General features: G+C 34.5%; 1 protein-coding gene across 2 annotated transcripts; it reads right to left on the bottom strand.

Annotated features, from left to right (window-relative positions):
- Positions 1-4,587: 4,587 nt before the first annotated feature.
- LOC148625044 (uncharacterized) lies at positions 4,588-18,248 on the bottom strand. 2 transcript variants are annotated; one of them, XM_088568238.1, is made up of 7 exons: positions 13,851-14,571; positions 12,130-12,357; positions 11,750-11,800; positions 11,326-11,412; positions 10,922-11,017; positions 8,614-8,741; positions 4,588-4,867 (listed from the first exon to the last, which is right to left on the bottom strand). In XM_088568238.1, the coding sequence occupies exons 1-7, from the start codon at positions 13,903-13,905 to the stop codon at positions 4,730-4,732; spliced, it is 783 nt and encodes a 260-aa protein (XP_088424364.1). In that variant the 5' UTR covers positions 13,906-14,571; the 3' UTR covers positions 4,588-4,729. The 2 variants fall into 2 exon arrangements, with proteins under 2 accessions (XP_088424364.1, XP_088424365.1); XM_088568239.1 differs by lacking the exon at positions 13,851-14,571 and adding an exon at positions 16,269-18,248 and having other exon boundaries at positions 4,590-4,867.
- Between the last annotated feature and the right edge of the window lie 497 nt (positions 18,249-18,745).

Raw genomic sequence — 18,745 nt, 5'->3', positions numbered from 1 at the left:
AATTCCGGATGATTATTTGGATGAGTTCGTATTTTGTCCAGAAACCCATCTAGATGAAAGAGATGTATGGATTTATAAAAACGATAATTTTCATGGATTTAACGACAAAATTGACAATACTAATTGGGATGATTTTTTATGGTATCCCATGATCTTGATGATATGACTTCTAAATTTACTGCTAAATATTTAGAAATTGCTAAGGAGTTCATTCCCTGCAAAAAGGTTACAATTAGACCTAACGACAAACCGTGGTTTAATTCTTTTATCCGTAAAGAAATGAGAATTCGTGATCGATTTCATAAGCAATTAAAAATCAAGAAAACTCCACAATTAAAAGCAAACTACAAGCGCCAAAGAAACAAAGTCAATAACATGATGTCTTATGCTGGGGAACAATACCAAATAAATGCTAATGAACTTCTCGACAAAGAAAAATCAATAAATCCAAAATCCTACAGGAGTTTAATTAAAAAACTCAAAGATGAATACAAAGTCCAAAACATTCCTCCCCTAATTAACAATACAGGTGAATTCATAGTAAACGAAAAAGAAAAGGCAAATCTGCTAAACGAATTCTTCTGTTCGATATCCAACAAAATAATTCATACAATGATCCACCACATTTTGGAACTCGTTGTGTAAATAATCTAGATATTGATCAAATCAACCCCTAATGAAGTTCAAGATGTTCTTGAGACGCTACAATTAGGCAAAGCTACTGGCAATGATTGTATTAGCCATCATATGTTAAAATATACTGCTTCAACTTTATGTTACCCCCTGTGTATTATATTCAACAAATCACTAAGGGATGGTAAATATCCGTCTACCTGGAAATCTGCTAATGTACTAGCTCTTTTCAAATAGGGTCAAAATCAGATACAACTAATTATAGACCAATTTCATTGTTAAGTTGTGTTGGTAAAGTCTTCGAACGTGTTATTTACAAATATATGTTCTATAAACTTTCTGGTAGATAATTCCTTAATTTCCCGGTTCCAATCTGGATTTATGCATGGACACTACAGTTCATCAATTGATTGAAATTTATCATAGAATTAGTCTAGCTCTTGAAAAGAAACAAATTATTTGCACTGTTTTTTGTGATATATCGAAAAGCGTTTGACCGCGTTTGGCACAAAGGCTTCATTCAAAAGATAAAGGCATATGGTATATCTGGAAATTTATTAAAATGGATTGAAAATTATATGTCAAACAGAAACCAAATGATATTAATAGGAAATTGTCTATCAGATATAGGTACTATTAAAAGAAGTGTTCCTCAGGGTCAGTGCAAGGACCGCTTTTTTTCTTATTGTATATAGATGACATTGCTGACAATACCACAAGTCTATCCAGGTTATTTGCTGATGATACATCACTGTCATATGCCTCCGGAAATATTAATCAAATTGAAGAAAACATTAACTCAGATTTAGAAAAGATAAATAACCGATAAAAAAAAACTGGCTAGTAAATTTTAATCCCCCCAAAAAACAGAATATTTGTTATTTTCTACAAATCGGCAACCGGATAGACCAAGTATGAAATTCAATGATCAGTTGATTGACTGTGTGCAAAATCAAAAACACTTAGGTGTTACATTTCATTCAAATTGTAAATGGACTTGTCATATTCAAAATTTAGTAAAAAGCGCTTCCAATCAACTTTCCATGCTGCGTAAATTTAAATTTATTCTTAGTAGACAGAATCTGGAAAAAAAAATTATTTTGCCTATATTGTACTTTTGTTGGAATATGCCTGTGAACTTTGGGATGGTTGTACACAAGATGATATGAACAAAATTGAACGAGTGCAACATGAGGTTGCAAGAATTGTCACTGGTCTTCCAAAATAGGCTCCTTATACTTTGAAACTGGTTCGGAAACCCTTCAGTCTAGAAGGAAAAGAAGGAAACTTAGTTTGCTTTATAAAATTCACCATCAAGATTGTCCATCTTATCTTAATGACTGTTTATCACCGTATCAACGAGATGTAAGGCAAAGAAACTTGCGAATTGATTCTGACTATCGGCAACCATTTACAAGATTACAGTTATTTTCCAACTCTTTTCCCGTCAGCGATTAGACTTTGGAACAATTTGGAATCAAATATACGTAATCTTCCAACCATTTCTAAATTTAAAAAAAGCAAACCGATTTGAAATATATAATAAACCTCCTCCTTGTCATTTCACAGGTTGTAGATTATATATTATTCTACACACGAAACTTAGACATGGGTGTAGTGCCCTGAATGCAGGTCTATTCCGTGTTAATTTTGTGAATGATCCGGGTTGTATCCGCGGCTGGGTAGTTGAAGATACCATACATTACCTATTGGAATGCCCATTATATTTAGAGACACGAGAACAATTACTAATAATACTGCCTTTTTACCAGAATTAACAATCGAAACTCTTTTATACTCTTTTTAGCTTACCCGGCTAAAGGCCATGTGAGCTATTGCCATCACTTTGCGTCCGTCGTCGTCCGTCGTCAACAATTTTTCATAACTCTACTCCTCTAAAACTACTTGACCAAATTAAACCAAACTTGGTATGAATGTTTTTGGGGTATCCTGCACAGAACCGATGTGGGGATTTTTGATCCGTCAAAAAACATGACCGCCGTTACTAAAAATAGAACATAGGGGTCAGACAGCAGTTTTTCGCATGTATCTCCAAATTTGTTAGATTTAGCCAAATTCTGGCGGGGTAAAAGTGTTCAGCATGATGAAATCTATCTGCGGTCAAATTTTGGCTGTAATCAGTTTAGTTATGTTGGAGTTATTGACCTTTTTCAACGATTTTTGCCATTTTTAATTTTATTTCTTTCAAAAATCTTCTCCTCTGACACTACTTGACTAATTGAAACCTAACTTGGTATGAATGTTTCTTGGAGTATCGTGCATAGAACCGATGTGAGGATTTTTGATCCGTTGAAAAACATGGCCGCCATTACTATAAATGGAACATAGAGGTCAGACAGTCGTTTTTCGCATTTATCTCCAAAACCGTTAGGTTTAGCCGAACTTTGATATGGAGTAAAATTATTCAACATGAAGAGATCTATCTGTGGTCTAATTTTGGTGAATATTTGTTGACCCATGTTGGAGTTATTGCCCTTTTTGGACGTTTTTTGCTGTTTGTAATGTTATTATTTTAAAAAAATCTTCTCCTCAGAAACTACTTTACAGAATTCAATGAAAGTTGGTATTTTGGATTTTTGATCTGTTATAAAGCATGACCGCTGTTACTAAAAAATGAATATTGGTGTCCGACAGCAGATTTTTGTATATATCTCCAAAACTGATAGGTTTAACCAAAATCTGATATGGGGGTAAAATTATTCAGCATGAAGAGATCTATCTGTGGTCAAATTTTGGTGAAAATTTGTTGACCCATGTTGGAGTTATTGCCCTTTTTGGACGTTTTTTTTCTGTTTATGATGTTATTACTTTAAAAAAAATCCACAGAAACTGCTCTACAGAATTCAATGAAAGTTTACATTTTTGTTTTATAGGGTATCCTTAACGAAATGACAGATTTTTCATCGCTGCCGTTTCTATAAATAGAACAATGGGGTCAGACAGCAGATTTTTCTATACATCTCCAAATCTGTTAGGTTTAGCCAATACCTTTCAATTGCTGAAATGATCCTTATTATAAGGCTTACAAATGTGTTCAATGAATCAAATAGAGTTAAAATTGTCTGACAACTCCTTGTTAGAGTTATTGCCCTTAAAAGGCAAAAATTCAACCAGGTGAGCGATTCAGGCTCCTGGGAGCCTCTTGTTTTTAGTTCAGAGAACTATTGCCACATATATTGAAATGGCAAGTTCATCACATGATAACATATATACTGTTCTTGATTCAGTTTTGTCACAATTAGTTGTTTACATTGTATATTATGCTTTATTGCTGACGTATGTTCACAAAATATTTGTAATTGATTATCTGGAAAGGACCTTTGTAAGTTGGTATAACTTATGTTCAATCCAATTGCCTGTGAATTTTAGCAATAAAATATGTTTAAACTAAACTGGTCCAGAAAATCTCTTAAACGTATTTTTGTCCCCGCACGCGTCGCGAGGGGACATGGAAATGCCGGGCGTTTTTTTTTGGTTATGCTTTTACCAAATACGTTTGTGTTTTTGGTGTGTGGCTTTATTATGAAGAGTTACAGATTAAGTTCGGTTGAATGATTTGAACGGAAGTTATGGCCCTTGGACTTAGAACATTTCAGTGCATTTACAGTTTTCCGCACTTTTTTTGTAAAGCAAAAAAGAAGACACGAACAGAACACATAAAAAATTTGCAATGATAATCTTAATCTTGTGGATACACGACCCTGTTCCAAAAGTCTAATTGTTAGAAGTACAGCGCTTTACAAAACGTCCACGTAATTTCGACAAACTCTAGCATGTCAGATGTATGACTTAGCTGTGATAAGAAAACTCTTTCCGCATCGTTTAAATACGGAATGTTTTTGTTAAAATTTTACCAATATGCAGATAATAAGATAATGATAAGTTCAGAAAAAAAAGAACAACAGAAGAGACTTTTAGTAAAACAAGAAAACAAATTATATTCATTTGATTTATTTAAGAATCTAAAGACGAATACAACATTCTTTAGTAACTTTTCCTGGCACAAATATAAAATGTACTTTCCTTTTTTTAACATTAAACATATAAAGCGTTCTGTTCATCCTACTCGGTATATTTATGGAGTGATATGGAACACTGACTTATCAGTTGTGCCACCACAATTTCCGCCACCTCCCCCAGTGCATAGACTGTTACACCCACCTGCCTGAATACCTGATGATATGCTATTTCCACAGAAACATCTATTTCCATTCTGAAAAACGAAAAACATTTTTTAGAATTCCGAGTCGTGTAAAACATACACCTGAACGACTTGTAATTTATTACAGTAACCATATTATATTTTGGAAAGGTTGAAATTAATAACTGTTTTGTAAGTACCTGGTTTTTATACATGTTTACATGTAGCATGCCAAATTGATAAATAAACATATACCAATTATGAGCATTCTATTTCTATCAAAACTTTATAATGCATAATACTTCGTAAATAAAAAAAGAATATGCAAATATTTCAGAAAATTAATCCGAATGATCAGTTTTGGTTCCCCGTTTTTATTCCAAAGCTGTTTACCAGACTCGATTTTACTACATAAAACTTCTGTGCTAAAATTAGATCGGCGGTTACAAAGGTCATGTGATCGTCCAGAATTGCGACGCTCTAAGGAAAAAATGTTTAATGGTAAATTTGAATGAGATTGGATTATTAGGTTATAATGTTTGTCTATCCGCACAAATGTAATTTCAAGGTTAGTTTTTACTTGAATAACATTGATTTAAAGCAGAAAATATGCTCGAGGTCGGTAAGGCGCTACTACTTTTGATGTTAAGTAAGTTCAGAACTCGTCTGCTCAGATCTTAAACATGTCTGGCAGTGATATCGAAAGTTTCGGCAAATCTGATGTCATAGAGATGTCTTAGCTGTTGAAGAAAGGTTAAGAGATGTTTTCAATGAACAGGGTAAAGATGATGATTAAGAATCACATATATTCACACCTAGAAGAATAACTTGCCCAAGACAACAATGAACCCAATAAAAGAGGCTTTTGATTTTTGGCAGCTCTTTGTTGATTTGCTAAATACCAAATAGCATACATGTCAGGTGAGAATAGAATGCAATGAAGAACGCCAACCCAGCCTGAAATTACAGCTTTTCTTGTTCTAACATAACAAATGGATATAAGCCAAAAACCAAGCATCAACTTGTACTGGTCATCTGATCCCGTCATCTAAAGGCCAATTTTTTCATCTACAATGAGCCGAGACAGTAACACACAAATATTAAGATATCTCAACTTTTCTGACTATGCAGTTGAGCCAAAACCAGGTAGTCCTGACTATGATCCGTTGTTCATTATTAGGCCGGTGGTAAAACGTTTAAATGACACTTTCGGTTCCAAGTACATTCCAAGGAGAAATGTCACAAATGATGAATGTATGGTACCCTTTAAAAGCCGTACACCCCTAAACAGTACATACCCAGCAAACCTAACAAATGGGGTGTAAAGATATGGATGCTGTTAAGTTCTGAAAAGAGTTACATACAGTATATTAATATATACCCTGGCACATTTGTTAGAATCGAAAGATGCTTGGCACTCTCTGTAGTCTATGACTACATTTTTAATGGAAGATTAAGAGACCAAGGTTATCATGTGTAAACTGATAACCCTTTTACTTCTTGTCTTAAACTGAATTGTGGGAACACTACGGGACAGCGACTTGTGGCACTGTACGTACAAATAAAGCAGGTTTACCAAGTGGTATAATGTGTAGCAAGTCCTCAAACATCAACACAGGTGGTGACTATCAATTCAGACAAAAAATAGAGCCATATTAGCAAGGCAGTGAAAGATTAAAGAAATGTCTCTGTCATTTCCACAATACTTGATAACAGAGTAGGTCATAAAAGTCGCCTAGTCAATGAAAATGGTGCATTATTAGAAATGGTTAAATTCAATGCTTTCAGTCGCAATCGCTCATTCACAATCACCATCTTGGATTTCTCATCCATGAGTATTTAAGAGCTATTATCAGGTAATGTACGAGAGGTACACCGAGGAAGGCCAGCACTTAATTTACCAGAACTTAGATGAGTTCAGAGACATATGCAAACAACTTTTCAAATCAAATCAAGATGTCATGTCTGTTACATGAACTGCAGAAATGGCAAACAAAGAAAAGTTAAATTAATTATGGCAGCAGGGATTGGGGAAAACATTTATGTTTACCTAATTGCTTTACAAAGAACCATACCCAGAAGAACCACTGCTAATTTGACAATTTGAAGAATTTATAGTTCGTTTCTGTTTCCTGCTACCTGACAAATTTGTTCCAGTTTTTTTTTTAATTTAAATTGAACATTATATTTCCATGGTTTAATTTGGACAGAGCTGGTTGTTGCTATCGTTCAGTTTTTTAGGGAGTTCATTTTATGCATGTTTTTAGTTCAGTGATCAATATATTTGATTTTTCAATTGAAAATGATATTAATGCTAACGTGTTTTTTTTTGCGATTGAGATATCAAGTTAACAAGATCCGCTAATGGTCATCAGACAATCTTTTCAACTAATGAATAAGTTTTTCTATATTTTGAAATTTTCTAGAAAAAAAGTAGTATTAATTACTAATAACTAATTAGTATTTTTTCCTAAACAAATATCCTGGTTACTTCACAGATTGAAAAAGGGGCAATATGAAGTATTATAACCTGGTTCATTGTTCTGTCATTTGAAGTAATTTATTACCAGCTTGATTTCTTCGTATTAGAAGGCTATTTCCAGTTCGGAGACGCTCGCTTGATAACAATGGCGGTTTTGAAATACAAACGAGAAAAAGCTGTTCAAAGTCTTTTCATGTTTTATACCTCTTCGATGATTGTAGAAAGAAAACCTTAGGCATGGGTGAACGGACCATCATTTCAACTTAACAAGTCTACATACGATGTTATTGTTTTGTGCAATTTTGTGAATAGTTTGACAACAAGCACGTGATATCATGAGGACAAGCCGACAGGATTACTTGAAGAGACAACTTAAAAATTCTAAAAATTATCTTCGTTTACGGTTTACTGTTTTATCAATAGTGCGAGTGTTTCGAGTACTTTCATACAGATTTAACTCTGCAATGCTGAAAGGCTTTGAAATCTCGAGGGTTGTAAGCGTAGCCATTTTTCACGCACATGTACTGAAATCAATTCCGCCCAGTGCGATACGTCGCGTGAAATTTACTCGGCTGCTCAGACACGCCAAATTTTTTTAAAAATCTGTACTGAAAGTGTAAACTGAATAAAGGCTACAGAGCCGAAAATGTATCTGTCTATCCCTACCCGTTTACAATATCTGATCAGATAAATGCATGTCAGTCCTAAAAATTATTTTGGATATTTCATTTTAGAATTACATATGTATAAACACACATTTGTGTTTTTTATTTTTCATTTGTCTCCCCTTAAACCATATAGCCCCGTGCAGGTCCGGGTGTTAAAAGAATAGGCTTGCAGTAGCGCTAAGCTTGTCGTAAAAAGCGACAAAATAGTGCTCAGAACTCTAGCCGGGGGCTAGGGCGCTCTGCCCACAGAGCAACTGGGATGTGTGCCCCAGGTGGTGGAATGGGGTACCCCTGGCGTGTTACATGCTAGGGTTGTCAGGCTATAATACGGAAAACCTGACCGCAAACCATAGTGGTGCACCGTGTTGGGAAAGATGCCACGTTCCTCGCACGTTAAAGAACCCTACTGTGGTATTCTCCCGGAGAAGGAACCATAGGGCTCCGCCACAGGAGGCTGAATTGCCCGACCCTACCCACCTCTCTCTATTTTCCAGTGACAATCAAAATTTCTCGACCCCATTGTCCTTGTGTCCCATCCCATTTTTCATTTCATCATCATTTCATTTTATTTATCATCCACTTCATGTTCATCGCCTGAATATATCTTGCTCGGACGTTAAACCCCAACAAACAAACACATTTTGTTGACGTCTTTGTATTCTACTCACCATAATTCCAGCGTATGGCTTACCGACAGTAATGCATGTATTCACACATATCAAGATGGATAAACTGGTTGGGTCAACAGTTACCTCTGACATTGTAATTTGGTAACAACCACTGTGTGTATAAGCTTCTGTAAATAATAGTACGAAATACATGTAGTAGGCTCCAATAGTTCTTACATATGCATCGTATCAAAGGGAATTTAACGCAAGTGCTGTCATGGCATAACCTCTATGCGACAAAAGTTGTAATTACTTGAATACTGTAAACGTACTAATTTTCGCTATTTCCGCGCTGGACAGAAAACCGCGAAATTGATTTTTAACGCCAAATAACGCTAATAATTTTTTTTAAACCGCGAAAATTGATACCCGCGAATATGTTCACTTCGCGAAAATTAGCAACCGCTAAAATTAATACGTCTATAGCATGTAAAGTTTATACCCATTCACATTTACGAAATTCGTATAACTACACGAATGCTTGCAACTTGGACATTAATACGAGTGCTTTACGACTGGTTACTGGTTTGAACAATTACGATGTAATAAACAAACAGAATGCTTACTCGTCATCTTTGTAACAATGAATGCGATGCATTTACGAGCAATTTACGAATGTATCTGAGTTTTTTAAGCGTAACTGCGAGTATAATACGTATTGTTACGATTTGATCCACAGCTTTTACGAGTTATTTACGTATAGTTTTCGGTAACTTACTAGGTTTTTTCAAATGTTAGTGGTTTTCTTACGAATGTGTTATACTCGGTAATAATTTTTAGTTGGGTTGCATTTTCATACATGAATTCTTGGTCATATAGACTCGTTCATTCTTCATTTTTACATGCAACGATAGGAGACAAGTTTATATGTTTCACTTATTCTCCAACAAACACATGTAAGAAAAAATTATCTGCAATCTAAGCCTTCTTGCCGCAGGATGTGGTCGCACAAAGCCCGCGATTGAAAGGGAATTCAAGGGAATTGCCAAGTTTCAATGGTGACCAAAAAGAACATAATCCAAGATAACGACAAGACAAAGAAAATAGATATACACAAAGTACATGAAATAACCAAAATGACACGTAAGCAAACAATGGAAATAGAGCATCCGGGACTTTATAAAAACTGTAAACATGAAACATTTGAAGTGGCGCAGTTAAGCGTAAATATTTAGAACAGATTAGTGAACGATAAATGGAACTAAATACAACTAACACAAAATAAAACAGATTGTTTATTAGCCCAAATTGATCTGAGTTGGTATGGTCTCTTCTATATCTAGACTTTTTGCCATTGACCATGGCCAAAAATTTTTTCTAGAAACACCCTTCGAGTTTTTGTAAAATGTCACGTCCAGTAGATGAAAAAGGAAAGGGGGAAATGCGACACCATTCCCAAAATGCAATGTGTTTAGAATAACGAACCTTATTTTTTTGTAGCAGCTTCCCTAGAAGATAAAAAAAGACCATTGCGGTACAAACTATTCGCGTACTTTTGGTGAGCCTCATTGCACAATGCTTGAGTTGTGGTATGAAAATCAATAAGCAAGTGAGATGTTGCCACATATGAAAGGAAAGTTGATGACACGAAATGAGAAGTCATCGCTTTTGTCATATTGTTGGTAATGAGTTAGCTTACCGCGAACTTATGTTAATCCGTAAATCCACTACAAAATCATTTAAAAATGAAGTGTAAAACGATCCGTATGATAACCAAACAGTTCACGATTTCTTGCGATCGGTGAATGATCACTTTCGAATTATTAAGACATATTTATGTAAAAAAATTGACATGTAAAATAAGATTCGTGTATGTGAAGGGGGTTTCAAGTGATTTATTAAGTTTTATACATTTGTACCACTGCTTCCTAAGTTTATACGCAACTTTACACAGATTCAAAGAGTAGTGTAAATCAGATAAAATAATTCCTATGAAATAAAAAAGTGAAGACTTTAATGAAATCCCAGAAAGAATTTGCTGAAATTGTTACGAATGAATAGAAAATTGACGATACAAAAAGGAGTTAAATTGCGTTTATGACTTTCTAATTTCTAAAAAAGTCCAAGTTTGAAAAGCGGTATAACACTTAAATGTTTTTTCAACTAGGATCTAAGAGTATGTGTAGCTAATGGTATTCGTTTTATTTAAACGTTTAATATTGTAATTAACATAAAAGTACAAAATTTTACAATAATATATTGTCAATTGACTCAAAGCTTTTCATGCCGATTGTTGATGTTTGATTATTTTTGGCATGATTCAGGCAGGAATCATTCTTTAGTGATCAAACAAGATAAAAAGACATACTCTGACACATATTTCCAGCATAATTGGAATAGCATACACAACTGGTTGCCGACTGACAATTCCCGTTTATGCAAGTAGCTCCTGTACAAGGAATAGCTGCAAACAGTCATTAATATTATGAAAACAGTCAGAATTTGAATGCCTGTAATGACGACTTTGTAAACCTTTAAACAAAAGAATTATAGGATACAATAACAGTGATCATTGTAAGAATTTTGCCATTTGTAAACAATTGTACACTATCTTGATGATAACATTTATGTAAAGGTTATATTAATATTTTAAAACTGAAAACCACCGATTATGTAAAATAAAGTCAGAGAGTTGAAATAATAACACTTCTACTACTAAAAGGTCATACGTAATTTTTTTTTACGCTTGCGATTTGATAACCCCAAACTTACAAGTTGTCGCCGTCGGTGGATTTGTTGTCGTGGTTAGTTGTTTTGATGTCGTGGTTTGTTGTGTTGACTCAAAAGAAATATCTGAAACTTCCAAGTTAAAATTAATTTATAATGACCTTTTCTACACTTATTAGTGTTAGTCTCCGTATTTCCATGTATTAGGATCCTATTATTTTGTTTATGTAATACATGTATAAAAACTTTTCAAGTGTATGCAGAAGAAAACTCAAATCTGACTTTTGAAGGCAAATTGTGAATTGATATGTACACATATTCAGAAAAGTGTAGTTATTCATATTTTTCAAAAACAATTTCAAACTAGTTTCACGCATTTGAAAGTTTTTTTTACACAGATTTGATTTAAATCGTTATTAAACATGTATGATGTATTAATTTTAAAGACGAAAACTGAAATTTTGCTTACTTGTGGCTGCAGGGAAAGTTGCAACTGGAGATGACTGTAGTTCTATATATCCTAAAAATCAAAGATATCACGATTTTCAAGAATGCCTGTTTTCTCGAAACATTCTACAAAAAACATCCGGAGTTAAAAGAAAATATTCAAAACATTTCAAAATTTTGTATGGAAAAAGATAGGTGCATGTGCCCTCAAATTTGTGGAAACATTTGTGACTTTTTGTTAATTCTCCATTTATTAAGCAAAAGAAAATGTAAAAAATAAATAACCTAAGAAAATAAAATTATTTTCAGTCTGATATAAACCATTGTAGGGATATTCAATTTTTCATTATATTTTGAAAGACATGTACGTAAGGTTATGACATGCAGATTATTGAAACAAACCTTGTTCATAGTACAAAACTCCAACTTCTAATACCCCTGCGGAATCGTAATTAATCGAGTTCAGAAGGCACATGTATGTTGGAGTTCGAAAGAATATAGATTTACATGCAGTATTTCTCGAACATTGTCTTACACAATCAATAACAGAAGAAGTCGCTTCTGACGTAATTAACTTGTCAGTAGAGTATTTTCCATTCAAGTTACTGTTTTTCGTGAAAACGGTAGTTTCTGAAATATATATATTAAATGTTAGTGTGGACTTTCACATTTACTTTCTTTTGACATAAAAATGTTATATCTTAAAATTGATATGAAATAAATGAATGGCATTAAGGTCTCAGTAGTATTTTTTTTGCAATAGCTTGGTTTTAGCTCACTTGGCTTGAAGGGCCATGTTAACTAATGGCACCACTTGACACCCGTCGTCGTCGTGTCTGTAACCAGTGTAACAAATTTTAAAAACTTTTCTCATCTGACATATTTGCATTAACTGATATTGACCTCTATGATCTTTACTAACAATCGAGTTGCTTTGTTTGTTTGTTGGGGTTTAACGTCCGAGCAGCAATATTTCAGCTATATTCAGACGATAAACATGAGATGGATGATAAAATGAACATTTTTACATTCTTTTAAACCTTCTCTATAAACTTAAATGTTTATCTGTAGTCCCGTGCAGGTCCGGGTGTTGAAAGAATAGGCCTGCAGCAGCGTTAAGCTTGTCGTAAAAGGCGACTAAATAGTGCTCAGAACCCTAGCCGGGGGCTAGGGCGCTCTGCCCACAGAGCAACTGGGATGTGTGCCCCAGGTGGTGGAATGGGGTACCCCTTGCGTGTTACATGCTGGGGTTGTCAGGCTATAATACGGAAAACCTGACCGCAAACCATAGTGGTGCACCGTGTTGGGAAAGGTGTCACGTTCCTGGCACGTTAAAGAACCCTACTGTGGTATTCTCCCGGAGTAAGAACCATAGGGCTCCGCCACAGGAGGCTAAATTGCCCGATCCTACCCACCTCTCCCTATTTCCAGTGGCAATCAAAATTTCTCGACCCCATTGTCCTTGTGTTCCATCCCTTTTTCATTTCATCATCATTTCATGTTCATTTCATCATCAATTTCATGTTCATCGTCTGAATATAGCTGAAATATTGCTGCTCGGACGTTAAACCCCAACAAACAAACAAACAAAATGTAATTTATATATCTTGCCCTAATCGTAACTGTCGCTGATCTCTAACTTCGATATATTGAACTGTTGAATTGGCGATCATGCACTAGTAATTTTTGCTTTTGTTTTTCCTCCTTTCACAAATTTAGAGTTTTTTGCACTTAGTGGGTAGACTAACATACATTCAAAACAACAATCTTTTGGGAAGGAACTATCATATTATGACCAAAATGAGACAAAATTTCAACAAACAGGAAAAAAAATTGCACGTGTTGACCTGATAAGTATTTCTCCATTCGTAAAAGAAGTTGATATAGGATAGCAACTAAAATCACCTACTATGGATTCCATACCAAATTTCAAATTGATCCATCTTTTGTAAACAAACAAGTGTACAACATGTCTTAAGTGGGAACATACATGATTGGTATTTTTTTTGTATTTGACAGCAAAGAAAGTTGCAACGACAAACTTAGAACGGTCGCACAGAATAGGCAATTCCAATATACCACTATCTAATTGAGTGGGGGTATAAAAATCATACTGTACATACCTAAAGCTGCGAAGAGAAATCCAACATTTTGCAAAAATGTCAAAATAGATAACATGTTGCTTAGACCTCTTTTAGGTGGTTCAGTGAAAAGAAATCAATTCGAACCCGATACAGTCAACTCAAATGTTTATATAGCTAGGTAAATAATTGAGATTCCTTGTTTCACAACTGACTCCTGTTAACTACATTCTTTTATATTAGAAAAAATCTATTTAATCATATTTTAATGTTTACAATGATTTTACTGCTGGTAGATACATTATCGTCAAATTGTAATTGTATGCAGTTTGTTTACAAAATCAGCTTGCTTCTACTATATATTGAGTTTTATAAAAAAAAAAGATGCATTAACTGATAAAACAAGTATTTATTATTTTATAACCGTCTCCTGAGATGATTAATTGATTTGGATTGAACCAAACACCACCAAGGTCATTTTCAGGTCATCATAAAAAAATAATCTTTATTAGTTTGATTCATTAAATTATTATTTGCCATTAACTGTTCTGAAAAGCGTTTCTACTTATGTCTATCCATTCTTCCATACATTTTATCTTCAGTTTTTTTTTGTAATTTGATCCTTGAACTCTCTGTCAAAGATAAGTTATATATGTTATTACTCCTTATTATAACTATAAAAATTCTTCCTTCACTAAGTAAACGAAAATAATACAAAAAGTTGTAAATTTCCAAATAACATTTAAAATTCGGTATAAGATTTATTAGAGCTGAACGTATTGACATGAATCTTTTTTCACTCATCTTACTAAAATAGTATTTCTGGTTAAATGAGGCCCCGTGCAGGTCCGGGTGTTAAAAGAATAGGCCTGCAGTAGCGCTAAGCTTGTAAAAGGCGACTAAATAGTGCTCAGAACCCTAGCCAGGGGCTAGTGCGCTCTGCCCACAGAGCAACTGGGATGTGTGCCCCAGGTGGTGGAATGGGGTACCCCTGGCGTGTTACATGCTGGGGCTGTCAGGCTATAATACGGAAAACCTGACCGCAAACCAAAGTGGTGCATCGTGTTGGGAAAGATGCCACGTTCCTCGCACGTTAAAGAACCCTACTGTGATATTCTTCCGGAGTAGGAACCATAGGGATCCGCCACAGGAGGCTAAATTGCCCGACCTTACCCATTCCTCCCTTTATCTAGTGGCAATCAAAGTTTGTGGACCCTACTGTCCTTGTGTCCCATCCCATTTTTCATTTCATCATCATTTCATGTTCATTTTATCATCCATTTCATGCTCATCGTCTGAATATAGCTGAAATATTGCTGCTCGGACGTTAAACCCCAACAATCAATCAATCAATCTGGTTAAATAAGAGTTATAACCTAATCCAAGACAAATGATTTCGTTTAGATAATGCTGCAATGCCTAACTTATTGATAATGTGAATTTTTATTTTATGAAAACTTAAAGAAAGATTGGATATGGTTAATATTTTAATCATTTCAGATAGACCCAGATGGTAAATTTTTGAACAAAAATTAGGTCCAAACAACATATCTATGAAAAGACATCAAAATGATACTGTCCAATCAAATTGAGACTTTATCTATATTTGTTTATAAAATGGTGACCTTGTAGATACAGCGGAGTGTCTTTTTGAATGTGAATTAAAAAAGTATATCTGGATGCTTTGCAAATTTCAAATAGGTACAATTGTCAATCAAACATTTATATCTCTTCCAACATTTCTATAAAAGCAAACACATTCTATGCAATTCGCGAAAACGACAAACATTTACGAATTAATAAAAGGACATTCTGACACTTATGTCAACTTAACATATTGAAAACTTAATCTGAAATGTTTGTTCCCATTTCAACATATATTATTAGGAAATCATATTCAATTGATACAACACTTAGTAAATATAAATCCTATAAAGTTTCTGGCTGTTTACTTTTTAGTGATTATTGACCTAGGGCAATTTGAAGTACAAACATAGGTGCATTTTACGTATTAAATTAATGTTCTATTGACACGTGAACTTTGGATACATTTAAGTGTCAGTAAGTGTCTGTAAGAATCAGGCAGTGGGAGAAACATGGCGTGAAAAATCCCACTATTTTGATAGTTTAATTTGACTATTTTCACCATCAGAATCAAAGAAAAAGGCAAGATTTGCAATATCACTTTGGAAAATTAAGATATAAATTCATTGAAATTCACTGTAAATGATCATATCAAGGGCAACTGTGTCAAAAACCTAATTTTTCAGCATTCTATTGAAAAATTTCTGAGCAAATCCAGTGATACAGAGATAAAATAATTATCTTTTTCAAATAGAGAAAGCATCCTTGAGTGAAACTATATTCTCATTGGTGGGGTTTTGACTTGCATGTTTTAGATTTTCTCAATTTTGCCTGATTCTTACAAATACTTACATTTAAGTCTAAAAAGGTTCTTACCTGATTAATTTATAACTTCCAATTAAAAAATTCAGTTCATAACAGAATCAATACTGTTGCAGTACACTTACGGCTTTTGATTTTACTGAAGTAATATCTAAAATGTTAAGGAAACAAAAATAAGGCAAGGGATAATTTAAATTAAACAAAAAATTATATACAATATTTTATATACAATAAACGGTTAAACTACTGCTTTTATATTAAATACTTAAATATGAATACAATGTATTACTACCTGTGATGGAGCACTATTGATTTATTAATGTATTAACTATAATTTGTTGACTTGTTATATACGTAATGCATAAGTTGTCCGTTCAAAACGAACAATACAAAGAGCAAATGATAACCATTGTGCATGTGATAGTTGATTAGATTTTTATCCTTAATACAAATGTATTTGTCCTGGTCATTAAGGTCAAATGGGGTTCTTAACGTCCTTGACGAGACTCAACCGAGAAATTAAAAACGTTAAAAAACCCCTAAGTACTTATTGGTTAGGACAAAGGGGAAAAAGGTCTAAAGTATTAAACAGATGATCAGAGTTTTGCATCTGAAGAATTGACTAGTTGTGAAAAACACTACAAACGTGAGTTGTCATTTTTATGTACAAAATAACTTTTTCAGGCATTTATTTGTTTTGATATGTGCACGTACATTTACTGGAATCAAACTACAGGTGTTTGTGTTTGTGATTAAGACTTTGAGGAAGGAATATTACTACTAGCTTGATGTTATTTTACCATGATTTGCTTCAAAGGGGGTATCCAGTCTTACCAATAGACTTGTTTTTCTCGTATCTAATCAAAGTGAAAACTCTCAATGGTAGATTATGATTGAAATATAGCGACATCAAGACCTGTAATTTTCAATTTTACATACTACTATTCCCATACGCAGCTGAAATTGCGACTTAAAAGCATATCATACATCGTTGTTACTCTTGAAAAGATGGAGCTTCTATAAGCAAACAATTTATACCTATATTATTTTAGTTACTTTGTGTTCTTTGTTGTGTTTGTCTGTTTTCCATGTCTGGTCTTTGATCCTGGATTACATTCTTTTGACTTACGCTAGAATCTTGGTTCCCTTGATTACTCTTATTAAAACACATGCGAGTCATCTTAATTTACCAAAGATGATAAAATGGTGGATTTTTTTCATCGACAACATATTTGTTCAGTCTAGTGGACGAGTTTTTTTGAACAGACGGTGGTCATTCCAATAGGAATAAATTGTTATCCGCTTATAACTTATTTTATACAAAGAAGTTACATCGTTAAGACAGATCCCTTGATCTCAGTTTCCGCTATAAAGATGACATTTTAACATCATAGATTTGAGGATTTATTTACATCGGATTTATCTCAACAATCTTAAGATAAAGGATACAGAAACTATGAAGTCAGCCTCATTTGTTGACCCATTCTTACAGATCGATGAAAGGAGAAACCAATAACTAAAACGTGATGACAACTCGTTTCGTATAGTCAACTTTCCTTCCATTTTAAGCCAGATCTCTTCAGCACATGTGTTTGCAGTTATTATATAATAACTCACACGTTATGCTATAGCTTGCCAAAACTAAGCTTACGTTTTGTACCATGCTAGAATATCTTACAATCAAGGTATTGAAAATGATTGATTGATTGTTGGGGTTTAACGCCCGAGCAGCATTCTTTCAGCTATATTCAGGCGATGAACATGAAGTGGATGACAAAATGAACATGAAATGATTAAATGACAAATGGGATGGGACACAAGGATAATGGGGTCGACAAATTTTGATTGTCACTGGAAATAGGGAGAGGTGGGTAGGGTCGAGCAATTTAGCCTCCTGTGGCGGAGCCCTATGGTTCCTACTCTGGGAGAATACCACAGTAGGGTTCTTTAACGTGCGAGGAACGTGGAATCTTTCCCAACAAGGTGCACCACTATGGTTTGCGGTAAGGTTTTCCGTATTATAACCTGACAACCCCAGCATGTAACACGCCAGGGGTACCCCACTCCACCACCTGGGACACATAACCCAGTTGATCTGTGGGCAGAGCGCCCTAGTCCCCGGCTAGGGTTATGAGCACTATTTAGTCGCCTTTCACAAGCTTAGCGCTGCTGCAGGCCTATTCTTTCGACACCCGGACCCGCACGGGGCAGGTATTGAAAAAAGGGTATTTTTGCATATTGAAGTCAGCTCTACAGAAGTCTAATGGTCGTCATCACCCACTCATGGATCGTTATGATGTATCCATCTGAACTCCATGATAACCGAACCGATTTATTCACCGTGTCATAGTTGTCTTTTCCCTTTCCGTCTACACCGGACGTGACATTACATAAGCTATGAGTGGGTGTTTCTTGGAAGGCTGCCCATGCTCCCAATTTTAGATGGAGCCCGGTTACTCATTCACTTTTGTATCTATGAACGTATTTGTTATTGTTTTTGTTTTCATGTTTATCACATATTTTTATTGCGT

The sequence above is a fragment of the Perna viridis genome, chromosome 2 (genome assembly GCF_037379345.1).
Source record: "Perna viridis isolate PV_CMFRI_1.1 ecotype Kerala chromosome 2, ASM3737934v1, whole genome shotgun sequence".
Taxonomy (NCBI): Eukaryota; Metazoa; Mollusca; class Bivalvia; order Mytilida; family Mytilidae; genus Perna; species Perna viridis.
This window is presented reverse-complemented; position numbering and strand designations above follow the sequence as displayed.

Coding starts and splice junctions, on each gene's coding strand:
- LOC148625044 (XM_088568238.1), bottom strand. CDS start 13,905: ATGTTATCTATTTTGACATTTTTGCAAAATGTTGGATTTCTCTTCGCA. Junction 11,413..11,749: donor AACTTTCCCTGCAGCCACAA/GTAAGCAAAATT, acceptor TTAACTTGGAAG/TTTCAGATATTTCTTTTGAG. Junction 8,742..10,921: donor TGCTGGAAATATGTGTCAGA/GTATGTCTTTTT, acceptor TATTATTTACAG/AAGCTTATACACACAGTGGT.